The 9,876-nt window shown below is 44.4% G+C and overlaps 1 protein-coding gene across 1 annotated transcript in view; it reads right to left on the bottom strand.

The window, feature by feature from the left end:
- Positions 1-1,882: 1,882 nt before the first annotated feature.
- Positions 1,883-9,876, bottom strand: part of abcb11b (ATP-binding cassette, sub-family B (MDR/TAP), member 11b) — a 27,723-nt gene continuing 19,729 nt past the window's right edge. Inside the window, 4 exon segments of the mRNA XM_020585985.1 lie at positions 1,883-2,685; positions 3,153-3,299; positions 3,885-4,091; positions 5,086-5,283. Coding sequence (XP_020441641.1) covers positions 2,485-2,685; positions 3,153-3,299; positions 3,885-4,091; positions 5,086-5,283 — 753 coding nt within the window. The 3' untranslated portion in view covers positions 1,883-2,484.

The following is a 9,876-nucleotide window of genomic DNA, read 5'->3' as shown; positions in this document are numbered from 1 at the left end:
CCACACACATATATTCTCCTCTCACGTACATATATTCTCCTCTCACTTACATATATTTTCCTTTCACACACATATATTCTCCTTTCAGTGGAGGAATTAATATATGTATGTGTAAGTAGAATATATATATGTGTGAGGAGAATATATGCATGTGTGAGTAGAATATGTGTATGTGTGAGGAGAATATGTGCATGTGTGAGGAGAATATATGCATGTGAAAGTGAAAATGTATGTGTGTGAAACATCGAGAATACATAATGTCTTATACAGCCCCTCATACTTGACCCATGATAGTATGACTGGATAATAACCCTCAGTGCAATACCTGTAAATATACATTGTACAGATTATACAGATCCCTACAGGTCTCTATTTTTAAGTACTCTGTTTTTATTCCTATTTATCTCATTTCACGATGAGCATTCCTTTGTCTTTCAGCATTGATTTCTGCCTGTTTATACTGCTTGTTATGCATTGTTTGCACTGTTTGTCACGGTTAATACTGCTTATTTTGTTATACTAGCCTTATGTTGGTTTACTGTTTACTTGCCCCTTGCATGGGGATATGTACATGCATATTGAGAGCCGATGTACCAGAGTCAAATTCCTCGTTTGTCTGACACACCTGGCCAATAAAGCAGATTCTGATTCTGATTCTGACAAACTGTCCACACTAGGTCTGCACCCCACCCTCTGAGACTGGCTCCTGGACTTTCTGACTGGCAGACCCCAGTCTGTCAGGATTGGCAATAGGACTTCAGCCAGCATCACTACAAACATTGGTAATCCACAGGGATGTGTCCTCAGTCCCATCCTCTACACCCTGTTCACCCATAACTGTGTCAACTCCCACAAGGATAACATCAACATCCTAAAGTTTGCAGATGACACTGCAGTGATAGGACACATCACTGGCAGGGATGAAGCAGGCTACAGGAGGGAGGTGGCTGGTCTGGTGTCATGGTGCAAGGACAATAATCTCACCATCAGCATGGACAAGATGGAGATAATAGTGGACATGAAGAAGAAGTGGAGATCTCATCAGCCACTGTTCATCCAGGGGCTTGAAGTGCAGAGGATGAGCAGCTTCAAATACTATACCTGGACATCCACATCAATGAGGACTTCACCTGGACACTCAATACCACACAGCTGATCAAGAAGGCCCAACAGAGGCTGTACTTCCTGAGGGGGCTGAGGAGGTTTGACATGGCACCTAGGATCCTCAGCAACTTCTACAGGTGCATCGTTGAGAGCATCCTGACCAGCTGCATCACTGTCTTGGTATGGCAGCACTACTGCTATGGACCGCAAGCACCTGCAGAGTTTGTAAAGACTGCTGGGAAGATCACCAGAACTCCACTGCCCTCTCTGCAGAGCATCTACCACCACAGAGTCTGCAGGAAAGCTGCCTCCATCCTCAAAGGCCCCACCCACCCCCAGCATTGACTGTTCACACCTCTACCCTCAGGCCGGAGGTTCAGAAGTGTAAAGTGCAGGACCTCTAGACTGAAGAACTCTTTGTTTCCTACTGCCATCAAACTCCTAAACAGCTGACGGGAGTTTATAATCAAGAATCAGTTCATGTAACTGCATCTGACTGTTTACTTTTTCAATTTGCACATGCATAATTGCACATTCATTGCTGACTGTTGCACATACAGCTGATGTAGCATTTATTCTTATTATATTTTTCACATGCTGTTTTTAAAATTGCCTTTATTTTGTATTATTATTTATATATTTAGACTTTATATTGTTTAGCATTCATTGTGGACAGCAAAAGAAGAATTTTATTGTCCAGGGAAACATGTTTCCATACTGTGCATATGACAATAAACACTTTTGATATAGGAAGAAGACAGACTAGAGAAAGTCTCAGGAGCAGTTTCATAGCCAGGTACACTTTAAAAATTGCTCAAAAAATGGGGCTCTTTATTAAAACTTCCCCACTAACATCCCTATAAAAAATCTCTGGTCAATGCACACTGGCTGTGTGGTGGTAAGAGCACAGCTCCTCTTTTCTGCCCTTAATATGCGGTGCTAATAATCCACCTCAACAAATGATTTCCTCCTGACTAAAACAGTCCCATTTGATTAAGAATCATTTGGGATCGGCCAAAGGGTCCCTTTGAGCTCTCAATATCATCTGTTTGCTTTGTTTTCATGTCTTATTATAATTGCTCTAATGTCAGTGAGTCATTGCCTGCTTTGAAACCCTTTAAATCTGTGAAGTTATCTTGTTTACATTGAGTAAGCCTGAGAACTAACCTGCTCCAGAGCAGGTTTGAGATTATGACGAGTCAAGCAAGGCTTTCGAAGAACGAGCAGTTCCAGGATAATATGAAATTGTTAACAAAATTATCTGATTAATCCACATACAAAGAACACCCCCCGGCCTCTCTCCACATACGGAAACAACACTACTCCTCACATTCGTTTCTCCCGGCTGCCTTGCTAACTGGCTTCTGTTTCCCGGAGCAGTTAGCTGATCGGTGCCCCCGTGGTAACCAGCTTGTAGTAGGCTCCCTTCAGGGCCATGAGCTGGTCATGCCTTCCTTTCTCAATCACAAAGCCCCTGGACATGACTGCGATAATGTCAGAGTTCTGAATGGTGGACAGGCGATGGGCAATGACGATGCAGGTGCGGCCCTCTCTGGCTTTGTCCAGGGCTTCCTGCACAGTCTGTCATGAACATATAAACACACACATGAAGCAGTATTCATAGACTTACACAGGGGCAGGAGCCATCATCAGGACTCCCACACAACACAAACACGAGCCTCATAATTACAGCAGTTTCACAATTATGTGTTGATTACTATCACTAAAATGTTCCAGTGGATCAGTGTGTTGCAGAGGCCTCTTTGCTCCTCAGCATCGTTCAGATGTTTGAGCTGGAAAAGCTGCTGCACAGGCCCACAGACCCCATTCATCTTAAAAAGGCTCTGCTGGAGGGTTGGTATGAACTGTGAGCTACTGCTGATAATAATAGAGATGATGAATGATAATGATGTTAATGATAATAATAATAAAGACCTCTCTTTGCTCTCTGTGCTCTCAGAATATCAAGCAGCTGCACTGCACTGTGATATGAAGAGTATGTATTCAGCAAGTGACAATGGCACTGTTCAGAGTGTATTGAAGCGTACTTTCTCGCTCTCTGTGTCCAGGGCAGAGGTGGCCTCATCCAGGAGCAGGATCTTGGGGTCACGTATGATCGCCCTGGCTATGGCAATTCGCTGTTTCTGCCCACGAGACAGCTGAGAACCCTGGGAGCCCACATTGGCGTCGTATTTCTGAGGAAGGGATAAAGAATGAGATCTCTCCTAAGTATTGTGATGAAATACAGTATATCCAACTGTATACAACAGATCTTCTGCAGGTAGTGAACTTCGTTGCATCAGTGTTTTGGGAAAATATTATCCTAATGTTTTTTAACAGGCACTGGCTCAATCATTCAGATCAAAGTGGCATGAGTACACAACAAACTGGTGTGGATAGCTCGTTCATTTGTCACTACAAAATTAATTTCTGCAGTTCTAATATGCATCAAACCACAACTGCGCTCTTCAAACCTAAAATTTTCATCAGTTCCTTCATTTCCCATTAGAATATGCAGTGTAATCGCCATCTACAAAAAATAGAGAGTAAATATTTTTCTCATTTGTAGTTAGTGCTGTAGATGGGATGCAGGTCTGTCTGAGTCATACATAAAATCTTTAGTTCAACAGCCTGCAGTACAGTATATTAACCCTGTATCCTATAGATGAATTTGTGTTTCAATTAACAAGCTGTCATTTCTGTTATGGCACTGTACTTTCAACCCCTCCATAAAATATATGTATTTGTGCGTGCTTTCACACACAAATTGACTATAGTACCTCAGGAAGTGACATGACAAAGTCGTGAAGCTGGGCCTTCTTGGCAGCAGAGATGACCTCATTCATGGTGATTTCCCTGGAGTTGTTGCCGTATTTTATGTTCTCTGCGATGCTGCAGTCAAACAATACGGGCTCCTGGGACACAATGCCGATCTTGGAACGCAGGAAAGGCACGTTGATACGTATCGAGTCGTGGCCATCAATCAGCTGCAGGAAGCAGTTGATTTTCCATTAGTAGAAAGCACTATTATAATCAAAGACTGGAAATACAATCAACTTGATGAGCTGTCATATTACCATTTCTACTGCAGTTTCTCTCCTAACTATGCAGAGGTGATGCTGTCTTTTTTCAAATCCCTGACAGAGAATCAGGTCTATGCTTTTCTAAACCACTTCCAACTCAATTAAGCCCATCTGAATCTTGGCTGTGATCCCATACTGCTGTAAAGGCAAAACTCCATCCTGGCTAGAGTGCTACTTTTTAAAATACAGCACAAAGTCAGCATAAATGTCTGGTTGAAGTGAGGTCATATGAGAATTACAGTTATTTCAGTCTTCAGGCAAGTAGAACAAATGTCCAAGAATTATTCTTTGACAGATTTCATGTTACACAGTGACACTCAATGTCCACAAAATGAGATATGACATTTTAAACAAGGTTAGCATCTGCTGTGACAGTATAATGTTGGCTGCTTTAAAGGCAGAACTCCTAATTTACACCCGGGCAGGGGCATTTCTGCTGCACAGTGGCCACATCACATTTGACTCTGGCAATCAAGTGTTGGTGGTGGCCAGTGCCAACCCTGGCCACCCCCTGGCTGTACCCCTGAGTAAAGATGAATCAAGACATTAAAGTTGCAAACCAGAAAACTAAAGCAATGAGCTCAAAGACTGTAAGGCTATAAAATTCAGTGGCATTGAGAGAAAGTGCAGAGTTGGGTGATATTTCTCTCTGGGTTCATCACTATGAGCGACCCTTTTCTCTCTGAGTCTGTGCCCCAGCCTGGCCACCCTGTCCAAAATTTTCTAGATCTGCCCCTGGCACAGAAGGCATTACAAAACTTTTCAAAGGCTGAGTATTCATCATGACTAGTAACTTAAATTATAGCAAGTAAAGTGGAAATACTTCAAAAGTTATCACCTACAGTCCTAAACGTCATCAGTAGTGTACGCATGCAGTTTTGTGCTGTGTCGTCCTCACCACTTTGCCGTGATCAGGATCATAAAACCTCTCCAGCAGCTGCACACTGGTGCTCTTCCCACAGCCACTGCTGCCCACAAAGGCCAGGGTCTGGCCAGGCTTCACCGACACATTCAGCCCATTCAGGACCTGGATGTCTGGCCTGGTGGGGTAGGTGAACTTACAGTCAATGAACTCAATGTTCCCTTGGAAGTTGTCCTGAAAATACAGCAAGGGGAGGGTGACAAAAAGGAGCACAGAGGTTAGAGAAGGTTTTGTTGTGAGTTAGGGTGCCACCTCCTGTCCATAGAAGGAACATTCGCCAATTACATCTGTGGTAAAAAGCAACTGCCTTATGAGGGTTTTCATTATTATTCAAAATTATGTAAAATTAACAATCAAAGCAATAAATGAATAAGAAATCAGACTTTTCATCTGGATCCCCTCTTGAATCTATCATGGAGGGAAAAGGCTCCACACATACAGTATTTCTGTCAGGGACTATGTGGTTTCCCCCTCTCTCCCTGCACTTGCTGTGGCAGGCTTAGCGGTTCCCAGCTGATGGTGATTGGCTGATTAATCTTTGGAATGACACAGCTGCATCCAATCAAGCTCCCCTGTATTTAATCCTTTGCCAATGTGTTCCACTTCTTCTGTGGTTCACTCATACAGCCACCTTATTACCTGCTTCTGTTGTATGTTAGATCTTCCATTTCATCCCATTGCACTAAGTGTTTTATAAGCTTAATGTACCTGTCCGTTACTTGTGATTTAAATCCATAAAAGTCTGTTGTATATTGTACATATCTTACTATAAATATCAATTGTACATATCAGTAAATCAGTACTGACCGTACATACTGTAGATACTGTGCACTCTGCACTGCTGTTATTGCACTTCTGGTTAGATGCTAAACTGTATTTCATTGCCTTGTACTTGTACATGTGTAATGACAATAAAGTTGAATCTAATCTAATCTGCTTTCTACTGTGTTCCTGATTTGCCTGTGCTGGTCTGCTCAGCTTTGCCACACCACGCTGCTTAATCTGCCCTGTAATCCCAGCCTGTCTCAGTGATCTCTAGTGGACATCTCCCTCTGTGTCTAAGCCCTACACGTACTCTTAACTTGTTCTGACACCTCCAGTACCAGAGGATTTGTCAGTCTCCTGTTCTAGCTCGTCGCCTGCCCTTCTGCCCAGAGTCAGTTTACTCACTCCAGTTTCCACGGGTCCAACCTGCTACCTCAAGACAGACTCTACTCACCAGATTCTCCTGCAGCTTGTAGATCTCCTCTCTACAACCACCTTGTCTAGGTAGCCTCTGGGATTTTGACAAAGGGAACAGTGGGTCAAATTTGGACTGGAGGAACCCGAGGGACTGGCGACCTGTACCTGCCTAATCACACCTTCCTTGACCATAGACTCCTCTACAAACAGTTGACCAGACCATTCTCCAGTAACTCCCTATTTCATCTCTTGTGCAATAAATATTTAAACTCACTTGGTATTTGAGTCTAGCATTTGAGTCATAATTCACCTTAAAGATCTAAGATGTGTTAGTCTTAACAATTTTACAGTTTGTTGTTGGCTCAAAGATGGCGCCGGTGTGCATGGCTGCTCGTCTGCTGCTCGTATGTTGGTGGTTATTTGTCTTACTTTTAGCTGTTGGTACCCGACAAACTGAGTCTCTACTGGTTTATGATCACCAAACTCTTTTGGATATTCAATTTAAAGTCGGTGATGTCTGTATATGGAATGGTGATGGGCGCAAGACTGCTCCGCCGGTTCTGTCAGGGATTCCGGCTCATCTCTTCCGAATCTAGGCAGTAGCCCTCTGGCGAAAACGTCCCCATCGTCGGGGCAGGCACAGTGGACAGCTAGTGAGGCTGAAAGCCTGCCTGAGACGCTCCTTTCCTTCTTCTTGGACGGGCTGGGGACGTTATCCCTCATTTGTGGTGCCTAGGCATTTGCTGGATCCTATGCATACTTGCCTTGTGCCAGTCGTGGGGGGTGAAGAAGGGTCTTGGCACGCTAGGCCGTGTTTTTCTCGGCTTCGGCGGCGTGTGGTGGATAATGATGCTTTGAGGACACTTCGCTTCGTTACGCGGCCGGTAGTAGTACAGGCCATGAACCTGGTGAGGATCGGCCTGGTGAATGCTCGGTCGCTGAAGAAAAAGACTTTCATTGTGAGGGACTTTTTAGTTCCCAGGATTTGGATTTTTTATTTTTAACAGAGACATGGATCGACGCTGGGGATTTTAGTGCTTTTACTGAACTCCTGCCGGCGGGGTGCTCTTATTTTATGTTCATCGAGGTCGTCTGGCCGGGGAGGTGGAACAGCGGTGGTTTTTAAGGACAAGTTTATAAGGAGGCAGTGTACATTATCAGTACCGTCTTTGTCCAGTTTTGAGGTGACTTTAGTTGAGGTGGGTCGTTTTAACCCGGTATTGTGTGCAATTATTTATTCATTCATTCATTCATTCATTTTCTACCGCTTATCCCTGAGCGGGGTCACGGGTGGGGCCGGAGCCAATCCTGGCCGGCAATCGGGCGAAGGCGGGGTACACCCTGGACAGGTCGCCAATCCATCGCAGGGCTAACACATAGACAAACAACCATACACACGCACACGCACTCGCACTCGCACTCCTATGGGCAATTTAGAGACATCAATCAACCTAAGCTGCATGTCTTTGGACTGTGGGAGGAAGCCAGAGTACCCGGAGAGAACCCACGCAAGCACGGGGAGAACATGCAAACTCCACACAGAAAGGTCCCAGGTGGGGCCCGAACCTGGAACCTTCGCGCTGTGAGGCAACGGCAAAGGTGTCTACATTTTCTTGGATGCGTGTCTTGGCAACATCAATTTTTAGTCTTCCAGCTGTCTTGGTGCAATGTATCTTCTTGGCATTTAGCTTCACAGTGCACCCAACTAAGGAGTGGTCAGAGTCACAATCAGCACTCTGGTAGGTGCAGGTCAGCTTGACACTGGGCAGGCTTATGTCGCCTAGTAAGCACCATGTCCAGCTGGTGCCAGTGTTTGGACTTGGCATGCTGCCATGACACTCTGTACTGTGCTTTGATTTTGAAAAAGGTGTTGTTCATGCATGCAGAGCCCATGGTGGCAACGGAATTCAAGCAGACAGGCTCCGACGTATACTTAATTCTTCGACGGCTGTCCTGTTTTCTACTGCTTTCAACCAGGTCATGGAACGGTGTGACGCAGCCAATGGGGATGCAGAGGGTCTTAGCTCTTTGTTTCAATTATCATGTTGCTCCATAATGGACATGGTGGCTCCACTGAAAACGACGCGGATGAAGGCGAAGCCGGAGCCCTGGTTTGGCATTGAAACCCGGGCGGCCAGACAAATTTGCCACAGAACGGAGCAAAAGTGGAAGAAGGATCGACTCCAGGTGTCACTCCAAATTTTAAAGGACTCTGGCAAAATTATCAGAGGATTGTGGAAGGGGCCAGAAGGGAGTATTTGCCAAATGTCACTGTAGCAAATACACAGAATCAGCGTGTTTGATTTGGGACAATTGTGGCTGTTTTGGATCCCCCACAATCTAACTGGTTGGATGCATCTCCTGAATTATGTGAAAACTTTTTACATTTTTTCAGTGACAAAGTTACTTCAATTAAGGCTTTTGTTTCAACTCCTGTTCACAAGCCTTTGGAATGTGGTCCTATTCTGGCCACGTTTGATGTATTTGAACCTGTGACTCTCTCATTTTTAGAGGAGATAGATGGCCAGGTTAAGCCATCTGGCTCTCCTCGTGATGCTATTCCTCCATCCTTGTTTAAAGAAGTTTTCCCATGCATAGGAGAGGTGGTGCTAGCCATTGTAAATAGCAGTTTATCTTCTGGTGTGGTTCCTGGACACTGCAAGCATGCTGTTGTTCAACCTCTGATTAAGAAGCCAGGCCTTGATCAAACTGTCTTGAACAATTTTAGACCTATTTCTAAGCTTTTATTTCAAAAACTTTAGAAAAGGTGGTGTTGAAATCCTTTTTAGATGAGCAGAACTTGCTGGAAGTCTCTCAATCAGGTTTTAAAACCCGGCATATCACAGAATCAGTCCTGTTGAGGGTTTTTAATGATATTTATATGGCAACTGATGCTGGAAATTTTGTGGTTCTTGTTTTATTGGATTTGACAGCTGCCTTTGATATGGTTGACCATGATATTTTGATATCGCGACTGGAACAATTAGTGGGTGTCCGGGGCAGTGCCCTGGAGTGGTTTAGGTCGTATCTGTCGGGCAGGATGATGTCTGTTGGGCTCGCAGATATTGAATCCTCATCCTCAGTGGTAGCGTCTGGGGTACCGCAGGGTTCTGTGTTAGGGCCGCTGCCCTTCTCCTTATATCGTTTTCCTCTGGGCAGTATTTTTAGAAAGTACGGTGGTTCCTTTCACTGTTACGCTGATGATGTTCAAATGTATCTGCCACTGAGGGGTTTGGACTTAGCCTCGGTTACACCACTATTGTCTTGTTTTGGTGAGGTGACGAATTGGATGTCTCTAAATCTTTTAAAATTAAATGATGCTAAGACTGAGGTGGTAGTGCTTAGCCCGAGCAACGTTAGTGAGCTCCCCCTAATGGACTTGGGCTGTTTGATGCAGTATGTGCAGCCAATTGTTACTAGCCTAGGGGTCAAAGTTGACTCGGGTCTTAAGTTGGAAAGCCAAGCAAGTGCGGTGGTAAACGCTAGTTTTTTTCACCTGCGACAGCTGGCAAAAATAAAACCATTTCTTCCAGGGAAACACTTTGAGACAGCAATACATGCATTTATAACATCTCGCTTAGATTA

The sequence above is a fragment of the Monopterus albus genome, unplaced genomic scaffold (genome assembly GCF_001952655.1).
Source record: "Monopterus albus unplaced genomic scaffold, M_albus_1.0 scaffold391.1, whole genome shotgun sequence".
Lineage (NCBI taxonomy): Eukaryota > Metazoa > Chordata > Actinopteri > Synbranchiformes > Synbranchidae > Monopterus > Monopterus albus.
Note: the sequence above shows the minus strand (reverse complement) of the source record. Positions and strands in the feature narration are given on the sequence as shown.